This window comes from Apis cerana, linkage group LG1 (assembly GCF_029169275.1).
Source record: "Apis cerana isolate GH-2021 linkage group LG1, AcerK_1.0, whole genome shotgun sequence".
Lineage (NCBI taxonomy): Eukaryota > Metazoa > Arthropoda > Insecta > Hymenoptera > Apidae > Apis > Apis cerana.
The window spans coordinates 24354174-24374215 of record NC_083852.1 but is presented as its reverse complement, the minus strand read 5'-3'; the positions used below and the strand labels follow the sequence as shown (position 1 = coordinate 24374215).

Sequence of the window (20042 nt, the reverse complement as noted above, 5' to 3'; positions counted from 1 at the left end):
AATCGATTTGTCAACGAATATGTACGCGTACGGTTCCGTCGAGGATAAAGGATGGGTTGACAAAGACGGAAAGATGGGGAAGAGAAAAGGGAGAAAAAGGAGGTCTGCTTGGAGGGAAATAGTTGAACGGGCCCGATACGACGACTCGAATAGCGGTATTCGTTCAACGAACCCTCGAATTAAACGCGAAAGCAGCGGCGAGGGGGTGATGCGCGATTTGAAAGGGATGACAAAGAGGGGGTAGGGATCTGTCGAACGTTTGAACTCGATTCGACATCGGCCATCTCGTTTTCACGTCAGCTTTATTTTCGGACTCGAGCGTTCGCTCAAGTAGCTCCGATTTTCCAGCTGATGAGCCCGCTGTTAAGGAGTCGGCTAACGAGTTTTCCATCCTTGTTATCCGTCCAAGGAAATTGCAAATTAGTCGCGCCGGAATTAGATTCAAAGTTTGGGGAGGAAGTTAACGCGTCGATCAGTTTCGATTCGATTTTAGATTTGTAACGCGGAAACAAGTGGAATTTTCGCTTTCCTATTTTTGAGGCTTTATTTACGCGCTCCATATTTCTTTGAGACGTTATAAGTAGAAAAATCGTGTTGGTTGATTAGCTGAAACCGTTTATTAAATATTTTACGCTCGAAATTCCTTCTTTCTAAGGAAATCACTTTATACAAAATAGTAGGATTCGTATCTCTCGGTTATGCGCGGTTCTCTCACTGTCGATGAAGAAATATTCCAAGACACGTTGGATCGAGGAGACGTCGTTTCGATCGGACCAAGATCTCGCGAAATAAAGGGAAATGGCGGGATGCGAAGGCCGTGGTGGAACAAAGGGAGGAAGAAAACAAAGGGGGATATAACGACAATAAAAATTGTCTGTGCGGCGATAAGGCGAGAGATTCAAACAGCGAAACATCCCTTTCTCTCACTCTCTTTCTCTATATATATATAAGCCTTTCGAAAGCCTCTTCCTCTTTGAACGCGGCTTTGAATTTCGCGCTGTGATCGAGCAGCGATTAAATCGATTTAACCGTTTCTCCAATCATCGTCGATTCTTCGGCGATTGAGAATTATCGATGGAATTTTTGATCGAGTCGAAAGTATCCTCGTTGAACGAGAGAACTTCTCTTTTTTATTCTTCCTTCTTCCCTTTATATTTTTTATAAATGATTCGACGCAAATTAAAATTCTCCCGTTTAAAATTCATCCTCGTTCACATAGTTTTCGCGAGAGACGACCAATCGGTTCGCGTGTAGAGGTTAATTCTCAAATCTCAATGGGGGGATTATGGCTGGTGTATAATGGATCCGATGATTGGAGGCGCGGCAGTGATTTAAAGCCGATAGGAGAGGGAATCGTTTATACGAATAAATTCATTTTACGTGTCTTTAAATTATAATTTAAAGATTTACTCGTCGCGAAAAGATGGCGTCGTCGATATTCGCTGTGTCGTTTCTTCTCCCTTATCTCGAAACAGCAACCGAGGAAGAAATCCAATTAAATTTTTTCCGACCTCTGAAACCACGTACACGCATATTTGTCTTCCATCCTCCGTGTTTTCAGTCTCTTTTTCTCAGGTGAATCGTGAAATCGCGACACACGCAAAAAAAAAAAAAAAGGAAAAAGTAAGGAAGAAAGGAAAAATTGTGGTTCGAGGATTTTGTGCAATTTCCGACCGTAGCCACTCTTTTTCACCGCTGTTACGCTCGCGGTTTTCGTTTTAAAGTGGCAAGTAGCCGCGATGAAAGAACGACGAGGGACGAATGGTCCCTGAAACCGGTGGAGGAGTGGCGAGTATCGGTATCGGATCGCCGTACGATGGCCAGAGCACAAGGGGATCGTGTTCCGTGGAAACATTCCACGCGAAATTGCGCTCTGACTCGATTTCACGTGCGACCAGAGATACTCCCTTTCACCCTCTCAGCACGGCGATGTTTCTCCAAAAAGATATCTTTTTTATCGTTCGAAACAACAGTAATAATAGCGATTAATTACTTAAACTTTAGAGTCTTTAACTCTTCTTTGACCAGCTTTTCGCTCCTTGCCCTCCCTCTCTATCCTCAATTACGGATCCTCTTATTACAACAAACAAGATACGCGCATACTTTGGAAAATTCTCTACGATTCGTTCGATGATAACACGAGTGAAGTCTCTTTCGATTCTGACTCAACCCACCGAAAAATGTTCGATCGATAATTGCGTACAATAATCGAAAGCGTGAAAAAACGTTGGTCGCTCTTTTTTTTCGCCGCTTTAACCGGGCACAATTGATCCGGTTGTCAGGATAGGCGGGCATCGACTGCAGCCTCGCCATAAATTCAGGATAAATCGAGCGGGAATTTCGACTCCGCGCCACTCCACAACACAGTTTCGTTCCCATTCCCCCGTTCTCTATTCTCGCCGACACGCCCACGGCGATCGCGCGAGGAATTCGAAATTTTTGCGCGGGGAGAGAGGAGAGGGGCGAGATTTTTGGGGGAGATTGGTGTCTTCGTTCGCTTTGAAACTCGCCCTCCTTTCCTCGCAGAAATGAAAGAACGTGGTAATTTTTAAGCCAACGAAAAGCCATTCCGCTATGGATGCGTTTGGATTTTTCGGCCTACTACTTTTGTACTCTGATTAGGCGCATTGTGCTTTTTCGGGCTCTCGAATATTTTGTTACGATTTCGGGTTCAATTGGTCTCTTTGTCGAGATTTCGAGGGTGGAACTTTTTCTTCTTTTCTCCCCTCTTCCTTTTATGTCGCTTCTCGCTTATTTTGTTTCATCTGTTTGTATTTATTTGAGTAACGAAAAATTTCTAATAATCTCGAGAACATTCCGTTTCAAATGATTCTTCTTCTACGTGAACAGTTGCGACACAAGCTGTTTCAATTCCATAATCCGAAACGACTTTCCAATCACGGTTTACGATACCATCGAGCCGAATATCGGTTAAAAGAAGAGGAGAAGAAGAAAGAAACGGGGCGAAACAGAGTTGTTACCAAAACATAATTTCCCGAATCCCCTGCGCATCCCCTGTCAATCGCAGCTCGCGGTTGTTTCGATTTCCACCCTTTGTCGGAAGCGGAAGCTGTGCGCGCCACGCTCGAAACCGAACAACGCGGCGATACGATTCCATTTCTTCCTGTTTCTTCCTGCTCCCCGTTTCGCGAGCTTAAATTTGCCCAGATGCGCGGCTATTGCACCCGCCTCCCTTCGGCTTCAATTTTTATCGAGCGTTTCGAGGTAAAAAACGAGGGAACGTTAAAAAGTGGAATTAAATTCCGCCGCGTTAAATAATTAGAGGCAGCAATGGAGCGTCGATGCGTACATTGAGATGAAAGGTAACCGGTGAAAAAGAAGGATAAGATTCGCGAAAACTTGAAGCGAAAACATTGGTTTTTCGAACGAGCGGAAAAAGGGTACGTACAGGAGTAGAATTGTAGAAATTGTAGGCGAGGTGATCGAAGATTGAAGTAGCATTGAAGGAGTGTAAAAAGCTTGCTAAATTGCAATTCGTGCAAGCTGTGAAAAATGAATTTAAATAAATACGCGTGGCAATGAACGTGTGTAAGCGTAGAAAGAGGAGTATTTGTCGCGTTATTTCGCGAACGAGAATGAATGGCCATTCACGAGGATGTGATCTGAATCATCCTTTTCGAAAAAAATAAAATGCGTTTGGGACGGGCGAGGGACACGGAATGAAAGAGAATAAAGAGGGTGGAAATTTATTTATTTATTTTTGTATTTACCCTCGTGGATGGAAGATTTATTCGAACGTCGCACCGCCGATATCATTTCCATATCGAAATCACTGTTGGAATAAGTTATTTCGAAAATTGAACGACCGTCGTGGTGACAATCGATCGGACGATTCTGCACGGAAGGCTATCGAAATTGTTGGAAAGACGGCACTGTTCGAAATCGACGGTGGGTGGAATTGTTCGCACGGTTAAATGGTGAATCGCAGTTGGCATTAAATCTTGACGAGAACTTGTCCTTACCGAAAGCTGGATTCGAACGAGCGGGCAAAAACCGACTCGTGTCGGCGAAATTCGGTTTTCTTGTCACGTCGCCCCCTTCTGATAGTATTGGAACACTTTGGAACACGATTGATAAAATCGTGTACAATCGTGCATCGAACAGCTACGAGTGTCAAATCTACGAAACTGTATATTACATTACTGTAATATAACCCGCTAAACTTTCTCTTCAAACTTGGATTCATTTTCTCCAATTAATCTCTGTTATCTATACTAGCATCATAGAATTATTAATTTTTTATCATATCGACTCTTTGAAGGGCGACTTTTCTGAATTTTCAAATCAATTTCGCTTGCGATCGGATGAAATTAAAAGTAAAAATTATCCGTACCCTTCTCTCTCTCTCTCTCTCTTTCCTTTCTTCTCCCCCGCAAAATTAGCAAGATTTCAATTAACGAACAATGTTCTCGTTATTAGTTCTCGAGGCGAATCAATCAAAAAGATGCTCGGTCCCCGACTTGGCGGAGCGTAATCGGTGCGCGAATTGCGACTAGGTGAAAATTTGCATTTTAATTGGAAAGTTCCCGTATCGGCAATTCGATATTCGACCGCCAAGTACGTCGACCAATATCCTCCGCATAGTTTCTCTCCGCCAACTTCCTGATTGCTCCTCCTCTCCCCCTCCCTCTCTCCCGAATAACCTTGAACCGGCCGATCTCCGCCTCGAATCGAAATCTAATGAAAACGAGCGATAAGCTTTGAGTAATTACCAGGTAAGGGCGATAAGGTAACATCGTTAGAGTAAGTGTACTAAAATCTCTCTGTGTGTTGTGCTTTATAATTGAACCAGTGGAGTTTCTATATTGCTTATTTGCCGATCTCGAGGAATCGAGAGGATGATGGAGGGGCTCGTTACGTTTAAATGGTTGCCTCACGTGTCGAAAGGTAATTTTCGAGTTTAGAGAGGAAGAGGAAAAATTTAAATTGTTATTATTATTCTTTTTTAAATTTTAATCTCGTATTACAAACGTTATATGAAATATCGTTTCCAACATCTTTCTTACGATTTTCTTATTTTGGAAGAAGCGAGTGTGTATATGCGAAAGGTAAATAAATTTAATGAGAGAATGCCTCGTGTATTAAAAAGTAATTTTCGAATTGCGTTTGAAAAAAGAAGAATTTAAATTATTATTATTCTTTTTTAAATTTTAATTCTAAATTTGAAATATCATATCTTCTCACGATTTTCTTCTTATTTTGGAAGAAGCAACTGTGTATATGCGAAATTTAAATAAATAATAATAAGAAAGTTTTGTGCCTCGTGTATTAAAAAGTAATTTTCAAATTGCATTTGAAAGGAAGAAGAAGAATTCAAATTATTATTATTCTTTTTTAAATTTTAATCTCGTATTATAAACATTTGAAATATCGTATCTTCTCACGATTTTCTTCTTATTTTGGAAGGAGCAAGTGTGTATGTGCGAAAGGTAAACAAATTTAATAAGAGACTCCTGTGCCATTTTATACTTTGTACTGATACTCTGTTGCTACGAAATTACTGTTATGCACGTGTCCCTAATATGCGGCTTTAACGCGAGAGCAGCTCGTAACATTAAATTCCCGCCCTGGATCTCTCTCGGTGTTTTTGTAAGTTTATGACGCGTTAATTGTAACGCCAAGAGATGGAAGACGAGACTGTCTTTCCTAAGTTTCTAATTAGAATTCGGGATTCCCTTTCCCTCCGCGAAATAATTGGGGTGAAGAGTTTTTGTGGCGATAAAACGAGTAAAAGGAAACTTTGTATGAAAAGTGTGACGAAAATTCAGTGTCGACAATCTTGTCGTTTGGACAAGATTTTAATATCATGTTCACGTAGGAGGATTTAATTCGGTCCTGAATCAAATTGAAATTTAATTTGAATACTCTTACACGAGTTAAAGAAAAGAAAAGAAAAGAAAAAAAAGGGAACGCGTGAAAGAGATCCACAATCTTTTTTTTAATATCGATCGATAACGAAGATTAAATAAACAAGTGTTAGATGATAAGCTTTAATATTCCGTTTATAATTCGGATAAGACGATTATTGAGATTAAAATTGTGCATATTAATACGGTATATATGGATGAATACACGTTCCATTATTATTATAAGAAATATAACGAACGGAAGTAACGAGTGGTAAGTAAATTCTCCTTGCTCGGAGTAAGTAGAAACAGAAGCGTATAGTCGGACACTGAAAATATAATACTTAAAAATTAGCATCGATGAGGAAGATTTTCCACGATATTTAGATTCACACCACAATTAACAATTTATTACAATTATATCGTGATATAAATATAAATATCAGAAAAATGTGAAATAATTCACGCCAGAGTTCTTCCCTCCCCCTTTTTTTTCTCTCTAAAACGAAAACATCGTATCTCACCGAAAAAGGAAGTTTAAACTTCTCTCTCTGTCTCTCGAGAACTCTTTTAACTGCCTTATTGTGGCAATTTCTAGAGCAATAGCGTTCGCGAGAGTTTATCTTGGAAGCTTCTCGTAAAACGTTGGCCATGCTCGCGAGGAGAGGAAGAAGCGTAAAGGATCGCTTTATGCCCGGCAATAAGAAACTTCGTTCCAAGATTAACCCATCCCAACGATGTTCTCGAATTAAAACGCCTGATCTTTATGAAATTTTCACCGCGCGACAATTTCGTCGAGGAAGGGATTCGGTTGAAAATGATAAGGCGAAAAGTTGGACAAGTTTTTGCACGTAGAGCGTGAGAAAATTTGACGACGACACGCGGCTTCTTTCAAGTATTACTCTTTCGTAGTTAAAAACTGTGGTAAATTTCTTCTTAACGATCGTAAAACGTTGATCGTAACTCGGTTGATTTTGAACGTGCAACGGATCCATTTTTGGATTTTCTTTCGATATTATTTTTAATTTTAAAACTGGTAATTATGATCGAAGCTCAGTTGTAAGGGATTGATTTTTTGATTTTTTATCGACGTTATTTTTAATTTTAAAATCGATAATTTGTTTGTATTGCAGGCTTTCTTAAAACAGGCCCGAAGGGAAGCGCGCAAGGAAATTACGGATTGATGGATCTAGTGGCAGGGCTTCACTGGTTACACGAGAATCTTGGCGCTTTTGGCGGTGACCCCGACCGGCTGACGCTCTTTGGCTACGGCACAGGAGCGGCTCTTGCCAATTTTTTAGCCGTCTCGCCCATGGTGAAAGGTAACACGACTCTTATATGTAAACTCTCAACTTCAAAAGTCGTGTAAAACTTATTCACCGCATAGATGCTGTACTATGTACCGATACGATGAGAATATCTTTCGAGGAACCACTGTTCCCTACTGCTGGAAAGAAGGGAGGGTCTGATTAACTTTGAAAAGAAAACGCCTACTCAATATTTTTTGTTTCTACCGTCGTGTGATATTTGCCTACTAATCCAAAATCTTCATAGAACCCAGAGAATTCTAACTTATCGATACAATCGAATAAATTTCGATTACTCGAGATAATAATCGCAAGCACGACAAACTAGACATGCTCAGACGATTGTCCTAACGCAACTTGATAGATGAGAATATAATTTTTACGACTTTGAATATATTGAAGCTGTAGCCGTTCCACATTGCGAAGAAAGCGGTCCTACGGTTGAAGGGACCCTCGTTGCCACTTGTTTCCAACAGCGAACGCTACTTTCATCTCCTCGATGATAACAGTGTTTCGATGTTTCGTCGCAGGGGTGTCAGGATATTCTTCTCGCGTGGGAGGGAGAGGGTAGAGTCGAGGGGACATTCTTCGGTGTCATCGCCGTTGTCGACGACGGCCACTAGAGACTTTAACAAGCTTCCTCGAGTGTAGCCTTCCTCGCGAGTAAGGAGAATAAGGGTAACAGAGTCGCGTGAACGTGGTCGCGTTTCTAGATTGCGCCTCCATTCCGCTAACGAACCCACCTTCGCCTCGTCCTTAATGCCCTTCCACGATACCTTCTACCCTTCCTCGCGCTCTTCGCCGCGAGCGCTCCTCGAATTCGTGGATCCAAGCGACCGGTGAATTCTGAAATTTGAGAAACGTCGAAATCGGATCGAGCATATTGTGAAATTATGAACCATCGAAATCGAACGTGAACGATATTGTAAAAAAAGCCGAACTCGAAGATTTTAAAAATGGAAGAAAATCAAAATAAAAGCGACGAGTCATCGTATTCTAAAATTTAAAAACTATCGAACGTGAACGATAGATAGATACTTGCCGTTCGCTGAAATTAAAAAAAAAAGGAACTCGAGGATTCTATAAATGGAAAAAAAAATGGAAATCGAAGGTGTAAACGAGTATGATCCATATCGTGGATCATCTCTGGAAAATGAAAAATTCGATATGTTCGATCGAAGAGAGAGAAAGATTCTAAAAATGGAGGAAAAAATGCAAACGAGTATGATCCATATCACCTCTGGAAAATTAAAAATTCGAGAGAAAGAGAGAGTGGATACGGTTGAAATCGAGGCACGTGTTTTATTTTATCGCAGAGTTGGTCGAGAGAGTGGTATTACTGGGCGGTTCCGCCCTGTCACCCTGGGCCATACAGCGTGATCCGTTAACGGTGAAACATCGCGTCGCCCAACAGACCGGATGCCCTGGTAACGTCGAGGCTGACGATATCGCACCGTGCCTTCGTTTGCGAAGTTTGGAGGAGCTTCTCGCCGTGCATTTGGACCCGCCGAGATTCACCTCTGGATTCGCCCCTTTCGTCGATGGGGCGGTCATGCCTCCGCCGATCAATCAGGTATAAAGAATAAAACCTTTTCCCCCTTTTTGCGCGCAACCCGTTTATCCTCTTTTACCTCGAAAAATTAATACAGCTGGTCGGGAAGTTATGATCCAATAGGATCCAATATATATATTTTTCCCTTTACGAGAAGGGTGTGTCGAGAGGGAATGAAACTTGTCCACTTTTTGTTTCCGCTTCCTTTATTTTATCGTTGTATTATTGTCTTCCTACCATCGGGACGAATCTGAGCAGAAGAAACGGTTTATTGCGAGCGATATCTTTCCGAAGGTAAATACGTCGAAACGAATACGACGTTAAAATGTAATCTTCTTATGTCGAAGTATTTGGAAAAATTACTTGTCGAGAATTTGTTCGTCGATAAAATCGCGATTTTTTTAAAATCGAATCTCCGAATTGCCAATAATCTCTCTACAGGAGAAAAAAAATAGAGAGAAAATAGAGAGAAGAGAAGAGAAGAAAGAAAAAATGTAAAAAAGAGAATCTGTCGAAAATCGCGAGGCGTGTCGTCAGCGGACGAGGAGACGACACGTGTAAGCGATGAGTTTGTTAATTGAACCGACAACCGACTGACAGATGTCGAGCGATGGAACACCCTCTGGTATTAAGTTCCAACCTACTCGCGTCTCCTCCGTTAATCGATCTTTCCCTTTCTTTCCTCCCTTTTTCTCTCTCTCTTTCTCTCTCCCCCCTCCCTTTCCTTTTCGAAAATCGATCGAGAGTGTGTATCGGCAAGATTGCTCGTCGGCCAACTTTTAATTAAAAGCCATAAAGTACACGTGTAATTGCAATTAACCACCGGCTCCCTGCAATCGTATCTCGATCGATAGTTGCCCGCAACTTGCCTTTCGTGGGCGTCGACTTAATTGCATACACGTACACGCAGAAAGAGAGAGAGAGAGAGAGACAGAGAAGGAAGATCGATCGAGGATCGCGTTCACGACAACGTTGAATTTTTCCTGTTTCGAAGAATTTCCAGCCAACCGCCTCCTCGTCGGGTCTGATGCCCCTGGTTCCCGGCCCAGGAACCGAGTTCGCTAATTTCGGCGATCGAGACCTGATGCTCGGATTGACGTCAGAGGAGGCATGGGTCAACCTCACCGACGAGGATCTACAGGTAAGCGTAAGGGGGAGGGCGTGCAAGCGGGTCGATTTTACTTATTCAAGAGGAGAGGAATTATTCGTTCGTTGGAAAGTGCTGCTTATTCGCTTTGACGAAGGTTGCAAGGGAAATCGGGACGATCCGATCCATTCTTTCGCGGATATTGGATGAAAATGGGGGAAGGGGGGATATTTGTTATGTTTTCTTTGGGATTCGTGGGAAAGTAGGATGTAACGTTTATCACGGGAAAATAAATAGCGAGAGTTGGAAGAAGAGGGAGGTTACAAGATATATTTTAAATAATAATTTATTTACGTCGGAATTTTAATTAAAACGAATCCCCAAAATCCGACCAAGGATCGCACAATGGGAGCTAATTGGACAATAAATTATTTTCTTTTTTTTTCCGGTTTTCAGCTTGTCACGTCATGGAGATTTAATTTTTAAAAAACGATACCGGTTTTTATCGTGATTTATTATTTCATTAAAAATGTACACAACGTAAAAATATAGAAACAGATGTTACATCGTGCGAATTTCTAATACGAACTAATTAATTTAACTTTAAGTTTGATTTACGAAAAACTTATCGATCATTTATAACGAATTAAATTAAAGTAGATGTTTCGAGATGTTATAAAACCGAAGTTTAAATGCTTCTTAATAAATTTACAAAAATTCACAGTTGTCCAATTAATTGTCTGCCTGTATTTCGTTTACAAGCGTTTAAAAAGAGAGTTTAAGAGTTTTAACGTATACCCGTTATCACGTTAAACAATTAATACGCGTATATATAACCACCCTCGACAATTACACTTTTCGATCTCTCTCATTCTTAGAAGATAGAAAAATATCCCCCGCACTATCCACGAATATTCTCGAAAGCGAGATTCCCTCTTTAACGAGGGGACGAGCGAATAAAGAAACCGAAAGCGAAACCGCGATGGTGGTCGCGGATCGTTGAATTTAACTTTTAATTATCGCGCTTAACGAGATGCGAACTCGCGGGATCGGTGCGCGCACCCGTCGATAATTGACGCCAACTCGATAAATTACTAATTAGCGGGGCGGTGGCGAAACGCGGTCACCGATTCGTTGCCGGCGCGATTATCGGCGATTCGACGACGGTCACGGTCGATGGACACTTTGCTGGAACCGTATTTCCGCGGCTCCTTGACAATTTGATAACGATCGGCCGTTTAGCGGCGACCCGTTGTTCATTCGCGTACGCCATAACGAGACGTCATCTCGTTCGAGTCGTCGCGGCTCGATAATTTCCGCCTTTCGTTACGCCGTTCTTGAATTTCAAATTGGACCGAGTTTCGGGACGTTTTCGCTCGCGTTCTAGCGTCGAAGTACAGAGGGAGGGGGTCTCGATTAACCGCTCGTCACGATTGCATCTAGCTTGTTCTAGATCGTCGAGGTTATGATTATGCAGTTTCTGGTCCTTTATCGAGGATACGAATATATATCGGGGAATTAAATTTTGGATGGTCGGTTCTCTACGTAATATCCATCGAATGGATCGAAACTCGAATTTTATATCCTTTTTTTCTCTTCGTCGCTTCGATTTGAGATCGATAGTTGGTTTGGAGAGTCTCTACGAACCTCTATTGTGTTCCATCTCTTTTTTTTTTATTAATTATTAATAGTATTTTTGGGTTACTTTTTGAAATAATTGTTGGACACTAGTTATTGATATTAGATTCAATCACGAGTGAATGTTTCATTTTTTTTTCTTTCATTAATTATCAATGGTATTTTTGCAACAAAGAAGTAAGTAAAAAGATTAACATCTGACAAATCTTATTCTATATAACGCAACGATTTCTACGCTACATTCTCCTCTAACCGCCGCATTAACCGTTCTTATTTTTCGTAAGCCAAGTCGAACGTTCGCGAAATCTTTCGTGATGACCTTACTCACGATCGGAAACGCTCCGTTTTCACGATCCATCAACCGTGCTCGGTCGGACATGATTGCAGAACGGTCTGAACGAGACGAGGAGGGATCGGATTTTGCGCACGTACGTGCGGAACACGTATCGCTACCACCTTCACGAGATCTACTCGACCCTCCGTAACGAGTACACGGACTGGGAGAGGGGCGAGCAGAGCCCGGTGGCTATCTGCGACGGGCTTTTGTCGTTGCTCGGCGACGGCCAGGTCGCAGCTCCCCTTCTGAGGTTGGCGCTGCTGCACTCGGCCTCGGGTGGACGCGGCTACTTCCTCCACTTCCAGCTGGGCGAGAGGCCGAGCCAGAGGGGCGAGGAGGTGCCCTACCTCCTCGGCATACCTCTACTCCGGGGAGAGATCGCGTCCGTTTTGATCGGCCAGGCCAACTACACCTCGGCCGACGAGAATCTGTCCAAACTGTTGGTCCACTACTTGGCCAACTTCGTGAGACGCGGGTGAGTCCAGCGAGCTTTTTACACTTTTATCGTTTATGTTGCATTTGTCCATCGAATGGAAACCTTGCTCCGTTCCGTCGTGATTCGATTGGAAAATAGCGGTGCAAGGGGTTGAAAGGGTTTCCTGAATCGACCTCTACTTTCGGGCGTTTTTGGGCGAAGAGGGATTAACGGCTTTCGAGAGATTTTTGCTTCTTTCCTTCTTTTCTCCGTACGTGGAACGTGTTCTTTGGGGATTTTTGATTTCTACTTGTCTTTAAAGGAGGGCGATCCTTCAAATTTTATCAAAAATTGCGCGAGAGAAGGGAAACGTTTCAAGGTTTTCGATAAAAACGATGCGATTATCGTCAAGGGAGATGATTTTATTTGGAATTACGGCGATGATTCGGAATCAGGGCGAAGGAAATGGAGCGCCGTGGTCGATCCTCCGATTTCGCCTTTCCGATTGGATTAAGTTTTTACGGCGGGAAATCATGAATAACGCATTTAATTGGATCAACAGTCGGGATGATTAGTCTTCGGACCAGTGCGCAAGGCAATTTCCATGCAAATACAATTTTACCCCCGCTCGGGCATCGACGCGAGCAATTTGAAGTTGGGAATAAAATTTCTGTCCCGTTTCGAAAATCGTGTAATCGGAAACTCTCGAGCGTCTGTTGTTTCTCGTTTATTTATTTTCCTTCTTTTTTTTTCTCTTTATCGAGAGATCAAAGTAAAACCGCGCGTCGAGGAAAGGAGGGAGAAGAAATCTTGGATTAACCGCCGATTCTAAACCGTTGTAAACTCGTTTCACCAACCTCCTAGCGATATTTTTACTCGGGAAGAAGAACCCGGAGAAACTTGAAGTTAAAAGCAAGAAGAAGAAACTTTCCTCTTCCTATTGCTTCCAACTGCGCTTCAACTCCGCGAGAAACGAAAACTGTCTCGATATCGCGCCTCTCCTCTATCGATTACGCGTATCGGTATACTACGCCCACCGGAAAAAACATCAACGTCTTAATTAACATCGTCCTCGAAACTTTAACTCGAGTTCTCGAGAACTTTTCAAATTACAAAATCTAGGTCCAATTGTTTCGAGGTTGAAACAGGGACGAACATCCGTTAATTAACCCGTTAATTAACCCGAAAATACCCCTTCTCCGATAATTTTATTTATTATTGAATCTCGACTCGGCCAGTTTTTATGGAAAAAAGAATCGATTCGATTTTTAGCATCTCTTCTGTTCTGGGTCAAGTTAAAATTGGGAGAAGAAAGATCGATTCGAAGTTTGCAGCGATCACCGAGGGATCATCGAAGCGTGGCGGAAATATGGGGAAATCGAGGCGGGATTGCAAGGAATCCGGATAACGAAGTAAATGGCGGTATAGTCGGCGCGAAGTTGGAAACTCGCAATAACGGGGAGGAGGATGGAGGGGGCTAGTTTCTTGTTACGTGTCGGTGGATTTGCTGAATCGAATATTAGGCAAAGTTAGACGTTCCTCCTGTCCTGGAGTAATGATTATTGGATTAAAGCTAGGCGTATAATTCGATATGACGTGTTTCTGGTTTTCGACAACCTCTGTTCGAATTGGATTCCAAGTGAAATCGATCCCGTGAATATTATTAATCGGATCATTTCGAATTGTAGTTTTGAAAACCGTTCCATTCCTCCTTTTTCCCCTCCCCTTTAATTCTACTCCTATTCGTCAAACTATTCCCCTTAAAACTGCAGAAATCGGCGAACAATCGGGACAGGTCTACTACTGGTTCTGTCAAAAAGTTTTCACCTTGCGCCATCGCTTCTTAACGATCGTTAAAATCAATTTAACCGTAATCTAAAATTCCACTTCTCGACTCGAAAGATCGGAACAATGGTTCCAGTAATTAGAGATTATTTGCGAATCCTAGTTTCTCGAGGATTCGTAGTCGATCCTTTCGTTCCTTCCTCCCTCCTTTTTTCCCGTAAGGGGGGAACAAAAGGACACGCAGGATTATTTTTCATGGCGGGCTGGTGTTAGGAAGAGAAGGCCGGCCGTCCGGCCAACTCAATTTCGAAACGCAATTTCCGTTCCAGTTTCTCGTCCTTGGTCGCGTTTACAATGGTATCGGTTCCCGGTGAAATAATTAAACGTATAGAGAGAAGGGGAGAGATAATTGTCTCTTTTGGTAGGAATTTTTTTTCACGACAAACGAATTGGCTTCCCTTGCCAAACGTAACGAGCCTTCGTCTTCGAGATTAGATACGGTTTTACAGATCTCTTCTCCGCAACACTGTTTCTTCTTTGTACAACTGGCAGAATTCTTTTCCATTCACACGCACATATATGTATATATACTAAACGATCGTGTAAAATTTAAGGAAAATTTGGCTCGGTTCCCCCGAAAACGCGGCGATCGATCGAGAGAATTGACGTGTTTCAGAGATCCGAACGGAGCGAGCCCCCTCACGTCGGGATCGGACGGGCTCCCTACCAGCCCTCCGTTCTGGGATTCGTACGACTCGATTAATCAGCTCTACCTGGAGGCCGGTCGCAGCACGGAAATGCGGTCGCATTACAGGGGCCACAAGATGTCCCTGTGGTTGAACCTGTTGCCGCAGCTCCATCGACCGGGCTACGAGATCAGCATGCGTCACCATCACCTCGCCGAAACCGCGACCCTCTACGAAGGCGTGGTGCGCCCTCAGACCTTGGCGCAGCCGTTGCCGCCGCCTCCGCTTCCGGTTCCCTCGCCCACCGAGCCATCCTCCATCTCCAGCGTCGTATCGACCACCGAGTGTACCCCTAACGCCACGGTCGCCACCACCGTGCCCACCACCACGGCCGCCCACGCCTCCAACGCCCACCCGAACCTGGGCCCGGGGCCCAACAACATCCTCAAGAAGCTGGCCTCCAACCATTACCAGAACTACACCACCGCCCTCTCCGTCACCATCGGCGTCGGGGTGTTCCTCCTCGTGCTCAACATCATGATATTCGCCGGCATCTATTACCAGAGGGACAGGAACTCGTCGAGGTCGTCGGCCGGCCTCGCCTCGGCTTTCGCCAACAAGAAGAAGGAGGAGTTGTTGGAGGCCGGCTGCTCGGGCATCGAGGCGCCCTCGGCCAAGCAGAGGCTGTCCACCTTGAACCTGATGGACTCCCCCTCCTCGAGCCCGCCCCCGCACAAGGCGAAGCTCGCCCAGGAGTTGGAGCTGCAGTTGCAGGAGTTCCAGTGCTCGCCGCCCCCAGGCGGGGGGAAGAGGGGGGTGTTGGAGCCACCCCTGTACACGAGGAGCCCCTGCGTGCAGAGGACGCGGACCCCGTCGCCCTGCGTGGACGCGACCACGGCCAGGATGGACGACGACGACGACGAGGACGACGACGACGACGACGAGGACGACGACGACGACGAGGACGACGACGAGGACGACAACGGGGATAACAGCAGCGACGATAACGACGACGAGAATCTTCCTGAACCCCCGCCGCCCCCCAAGGTGCCGGCTCCCAATGTGAATCTCTCGTGTCCAGGTATACTCAGGCAACCTGGCACACCTGGCAGCGCCAAGAAACGCGTTCAGATACAGGAGATTTCCGTCTGAGGATCTTTCTTTTTTTTTTTTTTTTCCCTCCTTTCGATGAATCGATCCAACGATCCCGACCCCTGCCTCCTCCTCCCCACCCCCACTCGATCGTCGCTACTGCTGGCGGTAGTCGATCATCGATGGTGTCGCGCCGTGGATCGATCACGGAAGAGATTTTTCGGGATAGGAACGGAATTCTTCCTCGATGTGGTTTTGCACCACGTTTTTTCCAGATATACGGAGGTGTTCGGCATTTCCGCGCGATCGACGAACGAAGAAGCGCGAGTACGGCGGGGAATAAGTGCACAAATCAGATGGCCTTAAAGGGAGAATTCGTGGGAGAAACGAAGGGAGAGGCAACTCTCGTCGGACTCGGCCAACTCGGTCAACCTCCGAGTTCCCTCCGAGATTCGACGATGAATATTTTCCAATATTTCTTACCGACCCGAATAGAAAACGAAAAGAAAAAAGAAAAAAAAGAAAAAAAAGAAAAAAAATGAAAAACAAAAAAAAGAAGCGGCGACAAAAGATTCGAAAGAGAAGAAGAGAGAGAGAGAGAGAGAGAGAGAGAGGGAGACGAGCTCCTCTTATCGGAGTGAATGTTCGACCGCGTGAAAATATTTCGTACGGAGCTAAATTAAACGGACCTTGCTCGAATTCTTTCGACGAGAGGAGCGTGTGTTCACCTTATCTATGTACCATCCTTCCTCGAGGACGAAGAGAAAGGGAAGAGAAAGGATCTTGTTAAAAGGAAAAAGGGAAAACGAAAGTGGAAGTTTCGTAGGAAGAGAGAAGAAAGAAGGATACGGGGAGAGGTGAACAGAGGGTGAAAGGGAGAGAGTCGTCGAGCATCGGTCGAATCGTTGCCGGGGGTCGTCGCGACGCTCGACGCTACGAAACGAGGGGATTGATATAATCTCAGGAACTGAAAAGACAAGGCGCGCGCCGAACAGAGACCCGGCAGGATGCCTCGGGCTTCCTTTATCCGGATTTGTCGGAGCACTAAGTGGAATTATTCGAGGAATTGGAGGGTCTGACCTCGACTTTTTGGGTCTCGTGACTTTTTTTTCGCGAGAGAGAGAGAGAGAGAGAGTGTGTGTGTGCGCGCGCGCGTGTGTACGAGAGGAATTGGACAGCTGATGAAGCGAAACTCCGCAGGCTGAGCACAGAGAGGAGCCTGCTGGCTGATGCGAATCTGAACTTCTCGTCGGTATAATCGCGTGTGTTCTTTTAGTTACGAGAGAGAAGAGTGTGCGGGAGAGAAAGGGGTGAAGAGTGGAACGAGTGTTGAGAGAGGATGCTTGCTAAGAATGGTGGAGGGATATATCGTCGTGAATCGTACGAGGAAATGTTGGAAACGGTGAAGGATCCATATTTTTTTCGTTTCCTCGTGGAGGGTGCTTACAAGGACCTGTTCCTGTTCAATTTTCGTGTTCGAGTTCGTTGTGACACGTTTGTTATTATATATATATGTTTTCGCGTTTGTTTGTCGTTTGTTTTTGCAATTCTAGTATACGAAAGTGTTTGACGTGTAAATTGTACAAGTGGACGAGTTAATTTATCGTTGAAAGAGCAATGTCGTGATATTTTTTGTTTTGCGATTTTCCTGCACGGAATGATAATAGTTACGAAACGAATAATTATCACGTTCGGAAGATTTATCAATTTATTTATTTTTACTGTAATTTCCTTCGCAGGTGGATTGACATCCGTCACGAAACGGATATCGTCGACTTTGAAGATTCGTGTTCCCAGTTCGGAATGCAATTTATTCGTCTCTTTTTCTTTTATTGAATTAAACTTTAAATTGTCGACATAATTCGTGGCACAACGCAGAGTCGATTCGAATGTCTAATTTCTTTAAACATGGTGCTCGATCCTACGTTAATTAACGCGAAACGCGGCCTGCAAGAGATTTTCGCGCGAAAATGAAATAACGAAATTAATTAGTAGACAAGTGGAACTTCGAATCGGCAATTTTGAGAATTTCGCGAATGTTCTTGTTTCGAGTGTGTACCGTCCTCCTTGTTGACAAATGCCTGTGTTTACGAGCGAGCAACGTTCCTCGCTGTTGCCTCTCGAACAATTAGCCTTGATTACGTTTCGTTCGAATACCGGAACTAAGTTAGATTCGTCGAGTTGATAACAAAAACGCTCGTCACCCGCGCGTCTAAATTTATTTCTAAAACAATCTCTCGATCATAGCGGATTTCGATAATCCAACCATCGAGATTCCTTAATTTTGAAACTATGGAAATCATTTACGACGCTGCCATTTAAACGAAAATGAAGAAACAATTTTGTAATCTTAAATTTAATTCCGATCGGAAGTGGAAGGCATTAATTCTTTGCAAATTAAAATTAAAAGTTGAACGATTACGTGATATATGTATCTTTCTTTACCCTTGATATTTGAATCTTTAATTTACAATTTAAAATGTAGAATGTATCTTTGATCGGAATATCAGGAACGTGAGTTTTCACGTTTTAAATCTCGTATTTTTTCTTTTCTTTTCTTTCGACATATTTAAGGAATCCGAAACGATTCCTCTTTCGATTCCATCAACGCACGAATCTTCCTCCCTCGATACGCTACTACCTTTCGAGGTATTCTTCATTTTCCATCCACGAAATATACATAGGATATGCGGCGGAAGTGACGATCGATGGCGGAAACGGGAGATAGATGAGTGGCGACACGTAAAAGGCGAGGAAGTTGTAAGAACGAGGGAGAGGCCAGCCATAAAATCTAACCTGATTTAGCTCAATCGGAGGAAACGCCTTTGACAAAATTCGTGCGTCTTTGGAATGATTCTATCGATCCTCGAATCTCGAACGAAAGAGGCGAAAAGGAGAGAGAGAGAGAGAGAAAGAGAGAGAGGCGTTTCGCGTGTACGAGTATATTTGCGCGTGTGTGCGTGAAAGTGCGAAAAATTGCAGATATGAAGAGAAGAATAAGAGCGAGAGAGAGAGAGAGAGAGAATGAAAGAGAAAGAAGTTGGAGAGTCCTGTCGTTGAAAACTCTGGTGTCGATTCGTCGATGAATCTTCGATTCCTTGGTCGAAAGATGGAAAAATTTCCCTTCTCGAGCGATGAAAGATGGAAAAATCACGTTGAAAAATTGGCGATCGAGGATTTTTCGATGGATCGACGAGGCAACGACGTCTTCGAGCGTCATTTACATACAGAATTAAACGAAGGCATGCACACGTATACACATGTCTGACACGTAACACGTAACACGGATGCGAAGGACACATGGTGGAAACACACACGAGGTACACACGTACACGATTATCAATGTTTGGAATGTTGGGATTTGTTTAAATAAATAATTAAAGCATTTAAAGCGTAAGCGGATTGGTAATTTATGGATTCAGATTCCTCTTCTTCCGTATCTTCTTCCCTCTCATCTTTTTATCCTTTCTTCTTCTTTCTTTTTTACAAATATTTATCTTTCTACAGTCTCTTATAATTTGTTTTCGTTTTTTTCCAAATCGTAGAATTACGCGGATGCTATCTATTTGTTTTTTCAACTCTTTCCAACGATTGTGGCCAACGACTGATCCTTCTCCTCGATTTAGGTAAGTGCTAATTTTTATAGTTACGCGTAGATCTTGGTCGAAAAAGCAGATGCAACCGATAAAACACAGAGCTTTCTTTAAACAGATTTTAGATATAAAGAAATACGTAAGTCGGATAAATTTCCACAAAAATATAAACATTTTTCGTAGAAAATTCCTCCCGAATTAAACTGAAGAATTCCATCTCTCTAAATTCCACGAGAGTCTCATCTCTAAATTTCACCTCGAGAAAGAGAAGAAAGTAAGACGAAAAAAGGGAAGAAAGAAATCGGGGCTATAAAAACGAGAACAAAAACGGTAACACCAAAATAAATTCCGACTCCTTAGAGCTCAAATAAGCTGTAAGAAGCGGCTCAGTGAGGAGATAACAAACCAAGGAAGAAATCCAAGGAGAGAGAGAGACGCAACTCTTCCTCTCCCCTCTTCCCTTGCCTCACCGACGAGGCAACAAGCACGGTTTTCGATCACGCTGAAACAGGCCCTTTCCTTCCCTCTCCAAGATCCGCCACCTTTGCCAGCTGCCACTGAAAACCACTCGAGGAGACACACTCGATGTTTTAGGGTAATGGAAATTCCTCCTCGCCCCTTCCCCTCGCTGGAAGGAGCAATCTCGAGGATCGTTCCGTGCCTACACATCGCGCGACTTCTTG

At 43.6% G+C, this 20042-nt stretch overlaps 1 protein-coding gene across 6 annotated transcripts in view; it reads left to right on the top strand.

Moving 5' to 3' along the window:
* The window catches only part of LOC108002125 (neuroligin-1), a 56810-nt gene extending 37647 nt beyond the window's left edge, over positions 1–19163 (top strand). For 5 of the 6 annotated variants that reach the window (XM_062086989.1, XM_062086990.1, XM_062086991.1 and 2 more), the window contains exons 4-8: positions 7001–7189; positions 8491–8747; positions 9721–9867; positions 11839–12263; positions 14665–19163. In XM_062086989.1, the coding sequence (XP_061942973.1) occupies positions 7001–7189; positions 8491–8747; positions 9721–9867; positions 11839–12263; positions 14665–15826 (2180 nt within the window). In that variant the 3' untranslated portion in view covers positions 15827–19163. The remainder of the gene's footprint in view (positions 1–7000; positions 7190–8490; positions 8748–9720; positions 9868–11838; positions 12264–14664) is intronic. The other variant, XM_062086993.1, reaches the window with a different exon arrangement.
* The last annotated feature ends 879 nt before the right edge of the window (positions 19164–20042 follow it).